This window comes from Balaenoptera acutorostrata, chromosome 21, assembly GCF_949987535.1.
Source record: "Balaenoptera acutorostrata chromosome 21, mBalAcu1.1, whole genome shotgun sequence".
Taxonomy (NCBI): Eukaryota; Metazoa; Chordata; class Mammalia; order Artiodactyla; family Balaenopteridae; genus Balaenoptera; species Balaenoptera acutorostrata.
This window is the reverse complement of record NC_080084.1, coordinates 20738476-20758662: the sequence shown is the minus strand read 5'-3', so window position 1 is coordinate 20758662 and position 20187 is coordinate 20738476. Positions and strand designations below refer to the sequence as shown.

General features: G+C 35.1%; 1 protein-coding gene across 7 annotated transcripts in view; it reads left to right on the top strand.

Annotated features, from left to right (window-relative positions):
• The window catches only part of MSR1 (macrophage scavenger receptor 1), a 69338-nt gene that overhangs the window by 7865 nt on the left and 41286 nt on the right, over positions 1-20187 (top strand). For 5 of the 7 annotated variants that reach the window (XM_007174034.2, XM_007174033.3, XM_007174035.3 and 2 more), the window contains 4 exons: positions 6288-6394; positions 8036-8149; positions 13983-14395; positions 18572-18758. In XM_007174034.2, the coding sequence (XP_007174096.2) occupies positions 6292-6394; positions 8036-8149; positions 13983-14395; positions 18572-18758 (817 nt within the window). In that variant the 5' untranslated portion in view covers positions 6288-6291. Of the gene's footprint in view, positions 1-6267; positions 6395-8035; positions 8150-13982; positions 14396-18571; positions 18759-20187 lie in introns of those variants that run through there. The other 2 variants (XM_057537502.1, XM_007174037.3) reach the window with 2 other exon arrangements.

Here is a 20187-nt window from a genome sequence, read left to right as displayed (position 1 = left end):
CTGTTCTACCGTAGTGTCAAAGTTTCTTCCTTATTTTTAGTACTGCTATTCTTTCTTTACTAGCCTACTAAATATGTTTGTTTATATCTACCGTATTTTTTTCCTGAAAAATAATTTCTACTGTTTGATTTTTTTCTCCTAGTCTTTGTTAAAGTGCTACATTTTGATGCTTGTTCATCAATTCTTTTGAATTTCCTCCTCCTTCTTAATGCCTCTTGGATTCGCCCCTCAATTGCCTACCCCACTGCTACTATCTAAGACGCCTGGCTGGGTAGATAAAAATGAACTGAAATCTAAAAATTGGGATCGAGTGGAAGGAATGGCTTTGAGGAAGTCAGGAGTTGCTGTGCTACCAGATATGGGTCTTTGGGTGAGAGTGATCTAGTATAAAGTCCTGGCCTCTGGTTTGAATGACCATGCTTTTCTAGCACTGCCATATTAATTCTGTATTGCCATACACCTGATTATGTCATGTATGCCTTGCTACACAAAAAATAGTAAAAAATAGTAAAAAAAAAAAAAAAAAAAAAAAAAAAGAATGATTATAATAATAAACAGATGATATAAATGGGTGGCATGCCAACATCAAAAATCCTGGAAAAAGAAAAGTTAGGTTGATGTGGAAAGTACACCATTGTAGCTAGCTGTATTATTTAAAAAAAAAAAAAAAAAATCTGATTCTGAGACATGAGATCTGAGCTGGATATATTGGCCTGGTCAGGATGCAGGTAGTGGTTCTGCCATAGAAATAGATGAGATTCTCAGCGACTATGGAGACTAAGAACAAAAGAAAGAAATAACAGAAAATGCCAGCCATCTTATGACAATGTCATCTATGATTAACTTAATCTATTTTTTAATGGAAAAAAGTATACTGATATTTCATACAGATCATGATTAACTAACCCTTGTTATACACTGCTCCAGAAAACAAACAAAACTCATGGTGCACCCAGAGTAGCCAAAGGGAAATATTTTTCATTCATCATGCCACTCAACAGATTTTAGTGTTCATCTCCCTTTCAGCCCTCTATACCTCTATAGCCCAGATATTTATTTATTTATTTGTTGGCTGCACCACCCAGCATGTGGGATCTTAGTTCCCTGACCAGGGATCGAACCCATGCCCTCTGGAGTGGAAGTGCGGAGTCCTAACCACTGGACAACCAGGGAATTCCCAGATATGGTCATTTAGTCTAATCCACTTGTAAACATTTATTAGAGGGTTTTCTTTTTCAGTTTTAATAAATCTACCCAAAGAAATCACAGTTTGAAATACAGTAATGTAAAAGATGTATATTATCATCTAAAGCCCATAAAAGATAGATCAAAGTGTAGAGGCCTAAAGAAAAACAAAATTGAGGACTTCCCTGGTGGTGCAGTGGTTAAGAATCCACCTGCCAATGCAGGGGACATGGGTTCAATCCCTGGTCCAGGAAGATCCCACATGCCGCGGAGCAACTAAGCCCATGCACCGCAACTACTGAGCCTGCGCTCGACAGCCCGCAAGCCACAACTACTGAGGCCCGCGCAAGCTAGAGCCCGCCCGCCGCAACTACTGAGCCCACATGCTGCAACTACTGGAGCCTGCGCTCCACAATGAGAAGCCACTGCAATGAGAAGCCTGCACACCACAATGAAGAGTAGCCCTTGCTCGCCACAACTAGAGAAAGCTTGCACGTAGCAACAAAGACACAACGCAGCCAAAAAAAAAAAAGGAAAAAAAATGTGTAACTCACTTTATTAAAAAAAATGGAACTTAATCTCTATTTCAGAATGTAAGGGAAATCAGCAAAATACTTAATGGACAATATATTTTTTGTTACTAGTAATATAAACCAGATCCCTATTGCTAAAACAAAAGATAATTTTTTTGCTTACTTTGTATAGGTACATCTTCAATATTATATTTGGGTAGATTATGAAAGCCAGGTCAATTTATGACGCTAAAAAATGAAAGAAGAGATTGATGAGTAGGATGCCCCCAGCTACGTGCCTCTCTGGCCTCTTCTGCTGACCCTCTATCCAGGACTCCTGATTCCATGATTCTGATTCACTCTAGTCCCCATGTTCTTCATGCCTTTATGCCCTTTAACATATTTGCCATCCCTGGAATATTCTCACCCCAAATTCCTGCTCATTTTTCAAAACTCTGATAAATTGTCATCTTTTCTATGTTTTCACCTTGACTACATACTTTCCCTAAAGAGTTAATCCCTCCTCTTTGGACTATGCCTGTGCTTTGTGTGTATACATAACACGTTGTGATTTTTTATATAGATTTTAGTCTTTCATTTCAGTGCATAAATTTTTTGGTGGTCGAGAATATTCTATACATGTTGTCTTTAGCATCCTAGACACTTGCACGGCACTCGGTATAATGACACATGACAGAAACTTGTTGGACTGGCCTACGTGAAGGGACAGGTATTTCCATCTGAAAGTCATTGTTTGAAAATATCTCAATACTTGCCATCTATTTCTTTGTTTTTATGAAATAACATGTAACACTCTAGAGCCAATTTTAAAAAATGAGATTCTTTCTTTCTCCCAAGAAAAGTTTTTTAAGCCAATGAGGCCCTGTACGTTCTAAATTGCAAATGTATTTGAAAATATATGTGGAGCTTCTGAGCAAGTATATGGATAAAAGTAACATTCATCCTGCTTTATTTGAAACTAAGATTAGATCAGTGGATTCTCATTCTGGATTTGCTGCTTTCTTTTCTCTTTAAAATAATAAAATGTTTAAGTTTTCTGTAAAAAGCATTCATATAGGCTTTGACAAAGATCTGTAATATATATATTTAAAGGGTTAAGCACACAGAGAGTGTTTTGAAAGATATCCCCGTAATGTTTTGAGGAATCTGTATTGTTGCTGACGCTCATGAAGATATGCATTGTTTTCATTAAAACAAATCTTTATTAAAGACATGTTAACTGTCAGATTGCTCAAGGCAAATATTGGAGAGAGAGAGAAAGTTCCTTACTTTTCATCCACATTGGATATACATGCTGAAGAGTGATTCTCAAAGAGAGTTGGATGTTTGGAAATGTGTGGAGATCAAGTTTCTGGATTTTTTGGAGGGAGAAGCAGTGACATAATGATTAGGAGACATTGTTGATATTTGACGGGTGGCAGCCAGGGGTGATAAACATCCTACACAACTAAGACAGTCCTTCACAAAACAGAATTGTCCCAACCAAAATGCTAGCAGTGTTTCCTTGAGGATGCAGTGGGATGTGGTCATAGCTATTTGCCAATTGGAACTGACAAAACAAAAAGGAATGCTGAGTAGGAACAGGCTAGAGACAGTGGCAGTGTCCCAATAATATAACATGGTCACCCAGCTCTAAGATTGGTTCCTGTTCAAGGAAACTATCAAAAGAGTAACAATGTAGAATAGAAAAAGAAAAAAAAAATCTGAATTATGGGCAAAACCTATTTACCAGTAAGTTCTCTATCAGAAGAAACAAACCTTTTTGGTCCCCCTACCTCTAAACGTCCATCTTTTTTAGAAAAAAAACAAAACTATATGAGACTAGTATCTTACAGAGAACAAATCAGATCATTCATTCAACAAATATTTATTAAGTATATTCTATATTCCAGGTTGCTTTAGATTCTGGTAATATAATGTTGAACAAAACCAGACATGGTCCCGCCTCTTATGTAGCTCACAATCTAGACAGATATATCAGATTTAAAGTTTTCACCTCTTTTACAAAAATATTCCCATTTAGAAGACTTAGTAATATGTTTCCTTTTTTTTGTTTGTTTTGTTTTTCTTGTTTTTGTTTTTTGTTTTGTTTTGTTTTTTGCTGCGTGGGCTCTGTTGCAGTGCGTGGGCTTCTCTAGTTGTGGCGTGTGGGCTCTCTAGTTGTGGCACATGTGCTCAGTAGTTGCAGCATGCAGGCTTCTCTCTAGTTGCGGCACGTGAGCTTAGTTGCCCTGCGGCATGTGGGATCTTAGTTCCACAACCAGGGATCGAACCCACGTCCCCTGCATTGGACAGCAGATTCTTAACCACTGGACCACCAGGGAAGTCCCAAGGATGTTTTCTTTGTATATAGGTGAAAATGGAGTCATAATATCTCAACTATTACAGCCAAAGCCATAGTCAAACACGTGAAGAAGGGGCTGGTAGACAGACTGACAGGAAAAGATTTCTAGGTACATAGCAGGGGTGTCTAAATGTATATACTTTGTGAGCCCATCCTTTATAAACTGAGTTCAAAGTTTAAAAGCTTTGCCACAGTCCTAATTGTTTTTTTTTTTTTTTGGCTGCATTGGGTCTTCATTGCTGCGCTCGGGCTTTCTCTAGTTGCGGCGAGCGGGGGCTACTCTTCGTTGTGGTGCGCGGGCTTCTCATTGTGGTGGCTTCTCTTGTTGCGGAGCACGGGCTCTAGGCGCGCGGGCTTCAGTAGTTGTGGCGCACGGGCTCTAGAGCGCAGGCTCAGTAGTTGTGGCGCACGGGCTTAGCTGCTCCACGACATGTGGGATCTTCCTGGACCAGGGCTCGAACCCGTGCCCCTTCATTGGCAGGCGGATTCTTAACCACTGCACCACCAGGGAGGTCCCCCAATTGCTTTGAACTGTAGTTTTAAAATGCATTTAGCTAAGTTTTATTGTCGTCTCATTTTTAAAAATTGTTTGTTCATTTGTTTTCCATGGCAAGTAAAAAACTGTCATCCAAATCAAATAATAGAGTGAATTAAAAAGGGGGAAATGGCAGGAGAGTCTGGACCTGAATTAATCAATTTGGTTTCCTGTAATAGTGAATGTTCCCAGATAATCGTTTATTTAGCTTCACATCTGCCTAAGAAAAGAGAATGTAGGTTCTATAAATTCCCCCTCTGCCCGCTTCCTCCGGAGTGGCTGAAGCATTTAAAGAACAGACTCCTTGGTCAGATCAATAGGATTTACAAAAAACTAAGACCAGGTTATGGAATGATACAGGTACAAACTGCAAAATAAAGAATCTCCTTGGTAATATTTTAAAAAAATATATTGACAGGAGTTGAGTCACATCCTTACTTGTCAATACCTCTTCCCGAAGTAGGATGAACGTTTGCATATGAATGATTGTCCTTCAGTTTCTGGAGGAGACATGATTTTGGTGTCCTGGAGCTGCCAGTACACTCAGTTACAACTTCAGCTGTGCTAAATCCATAACTCAGCATTAGAGAATATAAATAATGATCAGAAGATGTTGGCTTTAGGCTAAATTTATCAATCAAATGAACTGAACTGTTTCCAAGAAAAAGTCATACAATTTCTTTTCACGGCAAATGTTCTTAAAATGCAGTCCTCAGATGGGCAGCAACAGCATCACTAGAAAACTTGTTGGGATAGCAGATTCTTCACCCCCTACCCTAAATATCAGAAACTCTGGGGGTGGGGCCCCCCAATGTGTTTTAAAGGAAGCCCTTCAAATGATTCTGATGCACCTTAAAGAGACATAGACATAGACTGGGTCATAAAATATAATAGATTGTGCTTAAAAAGATACAAGCACATATTTGAGATGCTGCCAATGTATATAGTGAAGGAAGCCCTGAAAGAAAAATATGTGAGAAAGAAAAGAAAAAAAAAAAAAAAGGAAAAGAAAGGAAGGGAAGGGAAGAGAAAGGAAAGGGAAGGGAAGGGAAGTGAAGGGAAGGAAAGGAAGACAAAGGAAAAGAAAAACTAAGTTTTTCCTGGCTCCTAATCTTGTGACTAGACTTTGTTAAATCTTTCTAAAGGAATAAAGCTGATGCCTCGGCAAGAGAAAACTTGGCTCATGAAGCTCTGATAAAAGGCCACAGGAAACATTTGTTCCAAATTTTGCATAACTGTTTGCTCTATCTGGAACCTCTGATAAAAGATCACAGGAAATATTTCCTTCAACTTTTCAGCTACTGTTTGTTCTAAGGGAAATTAATTTTTTCTTTTCAGCTAAATGGTTGTTTTCTGACAGTTGGTTTTTTTTTGTTTGTTTTTTTTTTTAGCAAAGAGAGCAAAGTTACCTCTCACTCTAAAAAAACACACACCTACAATCACAGGTACCTACATTTGTACCTAGAAAGATACATGAGTGGGTTCATGTAAATCTGTCTTTTAATGTTAAAATTAAAACTTATGGGTAAGTATAATATGTTGCTATATATGGCAGATATGTAAATTTAACTAATTATACTTGTTCCCTTGCTAAAATTGGATTTTAATTATAAATTTCAATTTGAAACTTTTTGCCAAAGGGCCCTAGCAATTCCATGCGTAATTATCATATTTTCCACGTGTTTGGTAGAAGTATGAAACCGTGGGAGAGCCCTCCCGATCGACAGGAGGACACTGATAGCTGTACGGAATCTGTGAGGTTTGACGCTCGCTCAATGACCGCTTTGCTTCCTCCGAGTAAGTAGAATAAGAGTCTTTCAAAGCTGCACTGATTGCCCTTTACCTCCTTGTGTTTGTAGTTCTTGTACCTATCATCGGAATAGTGGCAGGTACAGTATTCTAGAGTTCTGAAACTCAGCAACTCATCTTGTGAATTAATTACTGCAGGAGCAAAAAGAAGCGATCGTGGAGAATGTCCTTAGAGTTAGTGACACTATGTAAAATGATGGTCTTGAGACTTACCCTAGATGTGTATATTCCATCTGCCAGGTTGGATTTCAAATTTAGTCACCTGACAGATGGAATATCCCATCTTGTTTATAGTGTGGTTGCTCCTTCTCTTTTTTAAAAAATTATTTATTTATTTATTCATCCATTTTTGGCTGTGTTGAGTCTTCCTTGCTGCGCGTGGGCTTTCTCCAGTTGCAGCGAGCGGGGGCCACTCTTCGATGTGGTGTGCAGGCTTCTCATTGCGGTGGTTTCTCTTGTGGAGCACGGGCTCTAGGCATGCGGGCTTCAGTAGTTGTGGCTCGCAGGCTCAATAGTTGTGGCTCGCGGGCTCTAGAGCTCAGGCTCAGTAGTTGTAGCCCACAGGCTTAGTTGCTCTGCGGCATGTGGGATCCTCCTGGACCAGGGCTTGAACCCGTGTCCACTGCATTGGCAGGCAGACTCTCAACCACTGCGCCACCAGGGAAGTTCTGCTCCTTCTCTTTTTTCCTTCAATTTTCCCCCTTTTCTTTATTGTTTTCTTCTCTTTCCTTAATTTTTTTCTCCTTTTTTGTTCAATCCCTCATAGAACATTATTGAACAATGTCTAAACTTTTGTTTTAATTTAGGATTTTACAACCTGGAAACAAAATTTCCTTCTTTTTTATTAAACAATAAAGACAATGGCCATAGGAAAGAAATTTGTATTCACTTAATCAGAGAAATGTCTTCCTTTGCTAGTAAGATTCCCCTCTACATTGAGTTATCTTTTCTACAATTAGCATCCTATTATGTGAATTGGTGTTCCACATAAACAAATAATACTAAAATATTACTATGTTCTGAAATATCCAGAGAATGGGCTTCACTGATCCATTCCAAAGTTTAATCAAAATGTGAGTCATTTTATTTCATTTTTTTCACATTATATTCAAATCATAAGAAGCATCCAAATACAAAACTATTGAGATGGAATTAGGAGAGACAATTTGCATAATTATCATTGACAATAATGTTTCTCTTATCTCACTTAAAATCTGAAAAAAAGGTATAATTATATAGTTGCATGAGGAATTTTATTTTCACCCAGAATATATTCCCATGTGAAATAGAAGAATGAAATTTAGGTTTGCATGTATGTTGGTATGGTATCAATACTAAAATTTTCCAGCTAGTGCCCCCAAATGAGACAAGTACAACTTGCAGAGAATAGTAACTTTGTCCTGGATGTTTAGTTAATGGATAAGAAAATCAAATGTCCATACTGATGCCTGTATTGGCTTCTTCTGTGACTGTCCCTTTTGCTTTCTACTGAATAAATGAGAACCTATTTTTTTGTTCCCTTTTTATTCCAATAGGTTTGATACTAACAATATAATTGGAGATTTCAAAAATTTTAATTAAGTAAGAAGAGTAAGTTTTCTAACAGTAGGTTGGGCTTTTGTTTTTCAGATCCTAAAAATGGCCCAACTCTTCAAGAGAAAATGAAGTCTTTCAAAGCTGCACTGATTGCCCTTTATCTCCTTGTGTTTGTAGTTCTTGTACCTATCATCGGAATAGTGACAGGTACAGTATTCTAGAGTTCTGAAACTCAGCAACTCATCTTGTGAATTAATTATTGCAGGAGCAAAAAGAAGCATTCAGTCTTTTGTATATGGGAGATTCATAAGGGTGACTTCACATCACAAGGTGTTCCTCAAAGTTATTTCATGAAAAAATAGATTCTGCAAAGTTACTAAGTAAAAAAGATGTTTTTAAATAGCATAGAAAATGGAAGTTTGAGATAAAAATATAAATATGTAAAGGTAAGATGGAAAGAATTAGACCATTTCAAAAATGTTATCCTCTGAAGTCCTATATATTTCTAATGGTGCATCATAAATTTCATGGTAAGTATTCTAGTTTCCAATGTGAGGATATAAACATGATCATTTACATTAATGATGCCTAAAATATAAAAATAAGCCAGTTGTTCAAGAAATACACTTCTACTCCTAGTATTGAGAGCAGAAAGAAGTATTCCTGTGAGTCTTCAAACAGAAGAAACCTCGTAAAATAATGGCCTGTCCCTCAGTAATATTCGTACAGTTTATATGGACACATATTTCATAAGGGTATTATTTAAAACATCTCTAAAAATAACCTGCTAGCATCCTTTCAAAGAAAAAGAAAAATAGAACACTTTGCTTGGGTTCTACATGATGTTTTTCAGGTACAATGTTTTTTTTTTTTTTTTGGAGAGTTTGGCTTGAATTGGGGATAAATTTGAGGATTTCTACAGAGGTGGATGGCTTGCATATAACTCAAGCAAATCTGTAAATATTATTTTCCTCGGGAGCATTTTTGAGGGATTTGATTGGCATTTGAATTTATATACCTTGTAGCTCTCCTCTTTGTGAGTGGCAAAATGGACATATGCTCGAGCAAGAGATAGGCTGGGAGGAAGATATATTTTTATGTGCATACTAATCAGATTAATAAGAAAATGCTCCTAATAAAGGCCAAACCTCCTCCGCCAAGAGACAACCTAAAGAATATTCCAAGACAAAGCCAAAATTCTACTAAGGAAGAAATGATAACGAAAACAACAATAACTGTAACATTTTTGTAATGTTTCTGAGCATGCACTATGTTCAGGCACTAGGCTATGCATTTTCCAGATTATCTTAATACACCTTACAGTTACCCTTGAGCAGATGTATGCTCACCCTCATCGTCCACAAAAGGAAACTGTTCAGCAATGGATTTGGAGTTCCCACCCCTGGCTCCTGACTCCTAACTTCTGTGGTCTGTTATCTCCCAGTGCAATCGGGTTTTTAGAACAAAATATGGTTGGCCAATAAAAAAACAAAACAAAACAGAGTTGTCATAATTTTAGCCAGGAAAATATTTTCCATATGTAAAAATCAACTCCTACTTTGAAACAAAAACAAAACAAAAACATTAGCCAACCACAACAAACGGAACCAATCAACCTGTCAAACCAACCACAGCCATCTAAGTAAAAGAACCTGATATGTTTGTCATTAAACAACTAACTTCCTGATGAACTGAGATTATCTACGTGCTGTTTATGTATATGCTTATCTGTAGTTTGAAATGCATAACTGAAAGATGTGTCGTTGTTAGGGATCATTAGCTATCAGCCAGTTAGAATTTGGTACATTTCATCACTTTTATACAAACCGTGGCCTACAGAGCCAACCTCAGGGAGTGCAACTTCTTTCTACTAGGCCCAGGCAGAATACAAACTGAAGCCTGGAAAGACTTCGGGGTTCTAACCAAGTTCAAAAATCTCTGGGCTAGTCAACACATTTTTTCTAGGGTTGACAATGATTGATTTGAAGTAGCTTTGTTTTCTAAAACTATAGCATGTACCTATTAAGACTGACAAAAAGCTAAAAATGTTCAAATCTTATAAGTTCACATTAGCACCCAAATTCACCAGAATTTGAAACAGGTCTCCCTGTGTCTATCATACTTGAATAAGAAACACTGACAATCCATTTGCAGCTGTAAGTTGTAGGTCAGAATATTTTTCAAAAGAAAACTAAAATGCAATACATATCTCTACTTGATATCCAAAAATTTCAAATATAGACAAAATATATCCCTGAAATGATAGAAATTACTCTGTTTTGGCAAATATAAATCAGTAGATAAAGTGTTATACATGAAAACTCTATTTAAAGCGTCTTATACATTGAAAGATATTTCTTAATTATAAAATCTTCTCCACACGCTACCTTTTCTTCAAGAAGCTACTAGATCACTATCACAGTACAGCGACATAGAATGTCTCTGAAGAATAAGATATAATCTAAGATTAATGTATATAAATTGTTACTGATACACTGAAGATCCTTTAGCTCAAAATAATATAAATTTATGGTAGAAGAAGGTTTTGCCAACATGAAAGAGTAAATGTGATCTGTAAAATCAAATATAACTCTCTCCCTAGGTCTTTGCACAAGCCGTAAAATTTGTCTCCTTTCAAATGTAAAATAGAAAAGTCACAAAATGGCATCTCTGTGATGATAATGAAAGAAATGAACATTTGAAAGTATGAACTCTGGCATTCTTTACCTAGATTTCTGATACAGTATATTAAATTTTTTAAAGAAAGTAAGGATTAAATTAGTTTTCATTCAAGATTTGGGAAAATAAGCAATATTGTGTTTTTAAATCTATAAGCAAAAAGTAGCCTTTATTGTCAGTTCATGTCGAACTTGGTATTAAAGAAAAATCCTTGGTCACATGACATTTTGTTAAATCAAGTCTTCCCTTTCTATACTGTGAAGAAGTTTTGCTTTACCCATATGAAATAAAAAGTATTTCCAGTGAAAGTAAAAATTATATGGTTGAGTAATTAGATCAACATGTCTGAAGCATATATGTGCGTTAATATACGATATTTGTTTTTCTCTTTTGGGACTGACATATATATATACTACTATGTATAAAATAGATAACTAATGAGAACCTACTGTATAGCATAGGGAACTCTACTCGGTGCTCTAGGGTGACCTAAATGGGAAAGAAATCCAAAAAAGAGGGGATATCTGTATATGTATGGCTGATTCACTTTGCTGTACAGCAAAAACTGACACAGCAGTGTAAAGCAACTATACTCCAATAAAAAATAAATAAATAAATAAAGCACAGATACTACCTTCTCATGGAACACCCAACCTCCTCCCAAGTTTTTAATATTACACAGCATTAATTCCCCTTGTTATCAGTATTGGGCATACAGATATTGAATCCAGAATATTAATAATAATTAAAATATTGAAAATTATCAAATGTGTATTATGTGCCAGGGAAAGATCTAAGCACTTTGCATATATCAGCTCATTTAATTATTTAAACACTGACTAGTAGTATCCCATTTATATAGATAGTGAAATGGAAGCACGGACCAATTAATTTGCTCAAAGGCACAGCTTATAAAGGAAAAGGCAAGAATCGCTAATCCAGGCAGTTCTCCTCCAGAACTTGGATTATTAACTGCTACCTAAAAAAGCAGTAATTATCATAAAAGACAAATTTTTAAGGGACAAGTTTGAGATAATTTTGCAAATATTGTTAGTTTAGATTTCTGATTGTTAAAGTCAAAATCCATTCCCAGTCATTTTCTATTCCCAGAGCCGCTCAAGCAGTGCTTTATATATAGTAGGTGCTTAATAAATAAATCATAGAATTGATGAATCCATGAGTGAGGCTGTCAATCCAAAACTTGCTCCCTACACTTAATTTAATAAATGTGATGAGATCCAAGTAAGAAGTATACTATTTTGTATAATTTATTGATAAATTTAGAAATGTAAAATAATGCATATGCAATATGGTCTCAGTTGTGGATTATATCAAAATGTAGTTACATATTTTATTAATTCAAATAAGCTCATTTTAAAGAGAATGTAACTAGGAAAATATGATATAATGTGTTTTTTTTTAAAATTGGGATTTAATTGCATATGTAGTTTAATACTTAATATAATCATAGCTACAATGACAACCATCATCAAACAGCTTCTTTAAGTAAACATGGTGAAGACTCTGTAACTAAGATAATATCTTTCAAGGATAAGGCACTTTAATTTGAGTAGAGTTTTCACACGTGCCATCTGTGTGCTACTTGATTTACATGCCCTATCGCATTCAACCTCAGCACCACTGTAAGATAGTTATTACTTTTAGATCACCAGGGAAACCTAATCAAGGAAAAGATAAATAATTTTCTCAGAGTAATCCAGCTAGTAATGGAGGAATGGAACTAGATTCCAGAACCAGGCAGCTTGTTCCTGTGCAAATATCAAGCTCTCATTTGTGTAACAGGTACCCTGAGCTCAGGGTGGAATATAATGTTTTTCATGTGTAATCTCATTTAAGTCTCTAAAACCTATAAAGCTGATACTATTGCCATATCATTTTATTAAGAAAACTGACAGATCAGATATCACTGTTTATGTAGATATACTTTAAAACAATATTAAGTTACTCTTTATTGCTCAATAATGGTCAAATATGGAAAATCTTATGCACTCAAATTAATATGGATGAGACTGATATATACATAGCTAAAAGGTATAAACAATATAGATATATAAAGAGAGATGAAAAAAACAATAAAATCTTAACCGCCACTGATTATATAAAATGGTGTTTAACATTTTCTTCATTGTGTATAATTATATATTATTTTTATCTGCAAAAGTAATGTTTATGCTTTTCATTTTTTGAAACTCTAAACATATTTCTCTAGATCCTTTCAGAAGGATAATTAGCTTGTTTAGAGAACATATGCCCATTTGGAAATATATATCGGCACTTCCGTATGCCCCCAAATAGCATTTAGTAGAATTTTTTTATTCAGGAAATAATTACTTATAAGATTGTTCATCAAAGTGTTCAATATATTAGTAGAAACAGAGGCAAACTAAATGTAGGAGTTTTGTTAAATAAATTTGGTAGAATCACACATAGAATACAATGTAGTTATTCTAATTATTTTTGTAAAACAATATTAAATAATATGCAGAAGTCTATGATAGAGTACTAATTAAAAGCTAGTTTCCAGATTGTATATAAAATCTTGCTTTTATGATGATAATATGATAGTGGAACAGAAATTTGATAGGCATATACCAAAATGTTAGCACTTAATTCAGGACGGTGAGATTAATGGTAAATTATTTTTCCTTATTACTTGTCGTTTCTAAATTTTCTGCTATAAATATATGTTTTATAATAAGTAAAGAGGAGTCTTATAAAAACAATATTTTTTAAAGTTAAAAAAACTTATTTTTTCCAGTTTCCTTCTCTACCAACAGTAAATTAGTTCTGTGGAAACTGAAAATGATAACACTCTGCTAGCTTAGCGATAGGATAAGGAAGATGAGCCAACACTTTATTCGTACAGTGGATAACACTAATATTTCTACCTTTATTGATACTACATATTGTTTCTGTCACATTATCATTTGTCTTCATAATAACTAACCTACTCAACATGTTTACTGCAGACACTGTGTTAAGCATTATCTTGTTTTACTCTAACAGCACACCTGAGGACCAGCATACAGTGTACTTCATGATCTCTAGAATTTACTCTGACTCTCAGAGCCATGTGCCACGACCCAGAAGATTCATCTAAGCAGCAGTTCAGAAAGAGTGACTTAACTGTGGGATAAACTCTAATGTAAATTGGGAAAAGGAGACAGTTTCCCTCTCAGCAGTATGCCTACCTTGGTTCATACTTTGTATATTTAAAATACATACCTGATTTAGGATAGTGTTCAGAACGTTAGAATGGGATGAAGTGATGTGGAATGGAATGGTGGATGCATTTAAGGTTACAGGGCATGACTCTGTTTATTTTTACTTAAATATGCAGCTCAACTCCTGAAATGGGAAATGAAGAATTGCACATTTGGTTCAGTTAATGCAAATGATATATCTCCAAGTCTCGCAGGAAAAGGAAATGACAGTGAAGATGCAATAAGATTTCGAGAAGTCGTTATGGAACACATGAGCAACGTGGAGAAGAGAATCCAATATCTTTCAGATAATGAAGCCAATCTCATAGATGCCAAGAATTTCCAAAATTTCAGTGTAACAACCGATCAAAGGTTTAATGACGTTCTTCTCCAGCTAAGTTCCTTACTTTCCTTCATCCAGGGACATGGAAATGTAATAGGTGAAGTCTCCAAGTCATTAATAAGTCTGAACACCACACTGCTTGATTTGCAGCTCAGTATTGCAACACTGAATGCCAAAGTCCAAGAGAATGCATTTAAACAACAAGAGGTAAGAGGTTTGTATTGGAAAGTCATACCTGGGATTGAATCCAGACTCTCTTAGGGTATTTTAATTTTATAAATACTGTTAGACTGCCTCTTGAGACTCTCGAAACCAATTATAGTTGTTAGATTATCTTAGCAGATTTGGACAGATAGATACTCTGCATTTGCAAATTTTATACGAAACCCAAACTTTCTTCATCATCAAAGGAATGAAAACCTTATTTACATGGGCGAAGTACAAAATCTAAATTTTAAAATAGTTTGTCACTCCCAAGAAGCATCCATAAGTTTTTATGTGTAAAGATAACTATAATTAAAGAATTAAAGTTTGAATAATGTATACAACATCTTATTACCATCACAGGATCAAATACACAAGACAAGAGAGCAAGACATATTCCAGACCAGTTGCTAGCAAAAGTTTCTTTGCAAAGGCCCAGATACAACCCTTAGGCTTTGGGGACCACATGGTCTCTTTTGCAACTTCTTAACTCTGCCGCTGTAGCACAAAAGCAGTCGTAGACAACACGTGGACAAATGAGTGAAAATGTGATCCAATAAATCTTTCTTTTCAGAAAAAGACTTTGACCCATGAATCATAATCTTCTCACCTTTGCTCTAAACTATTCTGTGGCCAACCCTCTGGGTTACTTTGTTTTGATGAGAAAGAAATTAAGAAGCAAGTTGTTTAGTTCAATATTGAATTATTTTTTGTTGTTGGGTAATTATAACTGTTCCATTCCATGAAAATATAAGCATATGGATAAAACTTCATTACTCATGTGAAAAACTAATCTTCATACTACAAGGTATCTAAGCCCTAAGATCATAATTAATGTGAAATCTATAAATTTTCCACCATTAGCTCAGCAAGGCTGGCATCTTTGTAGTAGATTTTACTTGAATAGACCATTTCTTAATTAATGAGGTTGTTTTCTGTACAGATACAGTGTTATGCAGTAGTGATTGTTAAAAATGGATGTCCCTTATAGAGAGCAAAGAGAAGCCTCTGAAGCTGTAACATCAGGTGGCAACCAACTAAATTATTGACTAGAGAATAGACTAAACAGGTTAAGAAAGAACACCCTACATGTTTATTTTTTGTAAGATGCAATCACTGAGAAGACAGTGACATTGCTATTTAAATATGGAGACTGTTGGTGAACCTCTTCCTAACACCAACCTTGATATTCTGTCTCTGATCCTTGTCACATCTTCCAAAATCTGACTGTTAGTGTTTCCCACACGGTTAATAAGTACCCAAGCATATCAAATGCTATTGGAATATCAAGGACTCAAGCTATGGAGGAGTTAGAGAAAATTCTCAAAGAAGCAACTGTCCCCAGGGCTGAGGAACAGAGGAAAGTAAAATGTCAGCTATGCGAGTAGAAACTGATTAAATTGGAGGGAAAGAGGAAGGGAGAAGAAATATTACTTTGTGTGGAAACAGTATCAGAGGAGCAGTGAGACAGGGTGTGGAGAAAACGAAGATGGACACAATGAAAAAATAATATATTTGATATTAGTAATGTCCCCAACTCATTAGAGATTATAGAATATCTATGAACCCATGTAAATGAGGAGTTGAAACCAAATTGGAAACCGTTTGGAAGTCAGTAGAAGTCCTGAACCTGTTTGAAGTGATACTTAATAGAAATAACCAAAATCTGGTGATCAGTGAGCTATTCGGACAGATTGCACTTATATTTTGGAAGGGGTCCCAGTATTAGATGTGGAGGTACAAGGGAAACGAGGAACTTCCAAAGTTAATTTTTTTTTCAAAGCTTTTTTTTTTAAGACAGTAGTCATCTGTGGAGATTTGGAATCTAGGTCAGTGCTAGTGTGTGTGTGTGTGTGTGTGTGTGTGTGCGCGCGCGCGTGTGCTTACTCACTGAAAACAATATTTGGAATCTCATTCTCATCGCTTAAAACAATTGTATTCATCTTTGAATCTTTAGCCCAATGCAGGAATAAATAAATTAAATGAATGCCTCAGTCAGTAAATGCTGTTTGAGGAAAAGGCTTATAAGTAATAGCAGCGTAATGTTTAGCAAGGACAGACCAAGCATTAATTTGAAAGAAAAAAGAACACTGACACAAAATAAAAGAGAGACGTGGGATTTATCCTCTCCATTGTACGTACAAAGGACTGTAAGAATGCAAAAATAAATGCCTGTTTCTAGCAGTGCCACTGGTGATAGACTGTGGACGGTGTGTGTGGGTGCTGTATAGCACTTTAAAAAATATATCAAATGCATTTTCTCTCTTCCTAATAAAACTTATTTCGAGTGAAATATGGTTAATGTGAGCACCACGTGCAGTTTTCAAAGAAGGAAAGAAAAGGCAGCCGCAGCTTTAGGTATGAAAATCATCGGCGGCTCCCAGGGTTTAGGTCGCAAGATCACCAGCTAGTCCCCTGACTTTTGCTCTGTGGATATCAGGAACTACCTGACAGCTGGAGCAATTTGCAGCCACCTAAATGACATCGAGCATATTTACCACGTTACTGCACTCTGCAAACATCCATGATCACTATCCCACCTTTATACCATAGTGTACGGAAGATGCCAAATAGGGAGGGAGGCGGTAGAGGGTAGAGAAATGCTAATCTAGAACGAGGTTTTGGATTGGGGAAGGCCATTTGGAGCAGTAAAAACAGATGTCTCTCTGCTTGAGTACACTGCCATTGCAGAGGCAGATCTGGTACATGTTCATTTCTTTCCAAAGGTTTTACTTGACTCTCTTGACCCTCTCCCTTCAACTTGTCCGGTCCAGTGAAGGGAGGTGAAATTTTCTCTTCATACCTGGATTAATTAACAATAAACCACTGGTTTATTTCTTTGTGCAAATGGGAAATGAGAATCTATCAACAGTTAAACCTAGAAGTCCTTAGGAAAGTATAGAGCATACCATGGAAACAGAGGACGCAATAGAAGAACAGAGAGACAGAAAACATTACCAGGATAGATGAGAAGGTTAGGTACACTAGAAAGAGAAAGCCTAGTGCCCAAAGGAAAACCAAGCAAAAGACTTGAAAGGAAAAGCAATAAAGAAAAACATTGTCAAAAACTTTATGACTAGATACTTAATTTGAAAAGCAAATTAAACAAGGTTTTATTATGTTTACTCTTATTCTACAAAGTTAAATATATTGATGATACCTAGGATTTGAGTGCAAAAGTAAGCATTCATGTACACTGAGAAAGATTTAAAAAATGGTCCCATATGTTAGGAGGGTGGTGTGGCAGGAGTGAACAAAAATTTTAATATTTAGTCCCTTTGATCAGATCCACTTCCAGGAAGCTGTCCTATAGAAGTGCTTGTATAAATATGTAGATATATATAAAATGGTGTTCATTTCAGCATTATTTATGTGCAGCTCAAAACTCTATCAATAGGTATGAAATAAATTATGAGAAATACATACAATACAATTCCACTAAATTATAGAAAATAAAGCAGTCTCTAAGTATTTTAGTAGGTAAATATTCTTATATTATTGAGTGAAAAAAGCATAATCCAGAATGTAGTACAATCTGTCTTGCTCACAGTCTCCAGATATGCACGCATGTATGTAAATACGCACAAAATATATATGCATTTGAAAACGTAAAATAATAATGAAATCTCAAATGCAGAGGCAATAAAAAAACTGAACGTAAGGTATTGTTAATATGCTAGTTGAGATTTTATTGAATCTGAAAAGCTATCCTTAATGTTCATTACCACTGAGAATTATGACATTAAACTTTGTTATTGCTATAAAACAATTTAATATACAATTCTATTGAATTTAAGGAACTGTAAATTACTCTAAGTACAGTGTAAAGAATTTCGCTTTGGATAAATTAAAGACCATATGACAAGTTTTTTATTTTATTTTATTTTTAGCATTTTGACATGTATATATTTGGGAATAGAAGCATACCTTAGATATATATTTAACCAAATTTTTTCTGGCAGAGGGTGTGAAAATTCAGCCATTCAGTTAAAAGAGGAATGCTTCAAAACCAAAGAATTACTATTTTAAAATTGTTCTCTAATTTCTATATTCTTATTCCATAATATTACTGTAATATTATACATTTTTTAAAAACCTGACTTGTAGGACTTCTGAAACTTATATATTTGATAATTATGTGTGCAACAAAAATTGCGGATGTTTGCTTATGTTTCACAGGAGATGAGTAACTTAGATGAGCGTGTGTACAATACATCAGCAAAAATTAAGTCTTTGGAAGAAAAACAAGTGCATTTGGAACAGGAAATAAAAGGAGAAGTGAAACTGTTGAATAACATCACCAATGATCTCAGGCTGAAGGATTGGGAACATTCTCAGACACTGAAAAATATCACTTTAATTCAAGGTAAAATATCCTCTCATTCTCCAGAAAATGATATACTAAAATGCAGATATATGTAGAAATTTGATATTGGAAATTCTCTGGTTTTAAAATAGTTTACTACAAATTTTACTACAAATATCCAGAGGAAGGAGCCTTGAGATCATATCAAGACATGTTAAGATGACAGTATCTTGGTATCCTCTAAATGGTGATTTTAAAAAAAGCAAAAAACAAATGAAATTGCTCTTATGGTTTAATGAATTATTGTTCAGAATTTCTCATATGTACAAATACAAGTTTTCTGTGAGGCACAAAGTTCTCTACCTGTCTGTAAATCAAGCTTGTTAATTCTATTTTTCTAAACTTACGGATTTTTTCTTCTTACCTGATCAATTGTATTATTAATTAGAAAGGTCTTTTGAATTCTCCAAAAAAACAATGAGTTTGTCAATTTCTTCTTTAGCTCCTATGAGTAAAACAAGGTGAATTGAACCTTACTGACTTCTAAATTAGTATACATATCATATATATTTCTATACTGGGTTTTAGTCATTATTTACATTTTAACTTTTTTTTTCATATTTTACTTTCAACCTTTGTTATCCTTTGTATTAGGCTTGTCTCTTGTAAAGAACAGTTCTTAAAATTTACTATGCAATCTGGCCATCTCTTTCCACCATATTTATTTCTACTGTCATTTTGTGCTCCGTTTCTGTCCAGTCCCATGTTCCTTTTGCTTTCCTTCCATGTCAACTTTAGGATTATTTGAAATTTTTCTCATTAAACTTTTCTCTCTATCAAAAGCACCAAAAATATTTTGGAAACCTTATATTTATTTTTATTTTGCTGATAGTCATCCTTAAAATTTATCTTAAAGTCACAAGTTGATTAGTATCTTCACCTTCATCCTCAAATATACAAGGAACTTAAAACGCTCTGATGACCCTCTTCCCTGGTTTCCTGCTGTCTTTGAGTATAGCTCATTTCTATTATATGTATTTTTTAAACCAAGAATTTAGTCAAGATTGTTTTTCTTACATTATACAGACAATATTTATATAGATTAGGCCATGAGTTTGCCAGTTTTTCCTCCTCCTAAATGTATCTGTGACATCTCTTCTGGGATCATTTTTTTCTTCCTGAAGTATTTTTTGGAGATTTGTTTAGTGAAAGTCCATTGGTGGTGAGATGTTTTGATTTCTTTTTTCTATTTTGTCCTTGATCTTTAAAACTGTTTTACCACATACATATTTCTTAGGGTAACAGTTATTATTTTTATTCGTATTTTCTTCTGGTTTATGGCCTTTCTTATTGCTTTATAAAATGATTATGACCACATTGCTTGCCATTATCTTTGTCTTTAATACCTACAATTTCACTAGTCTGTGTTTTTTATATTGACAGTTTTTCCATGTGGCATTTGTTTTACTTCATTTTCTTCCTAAATCCA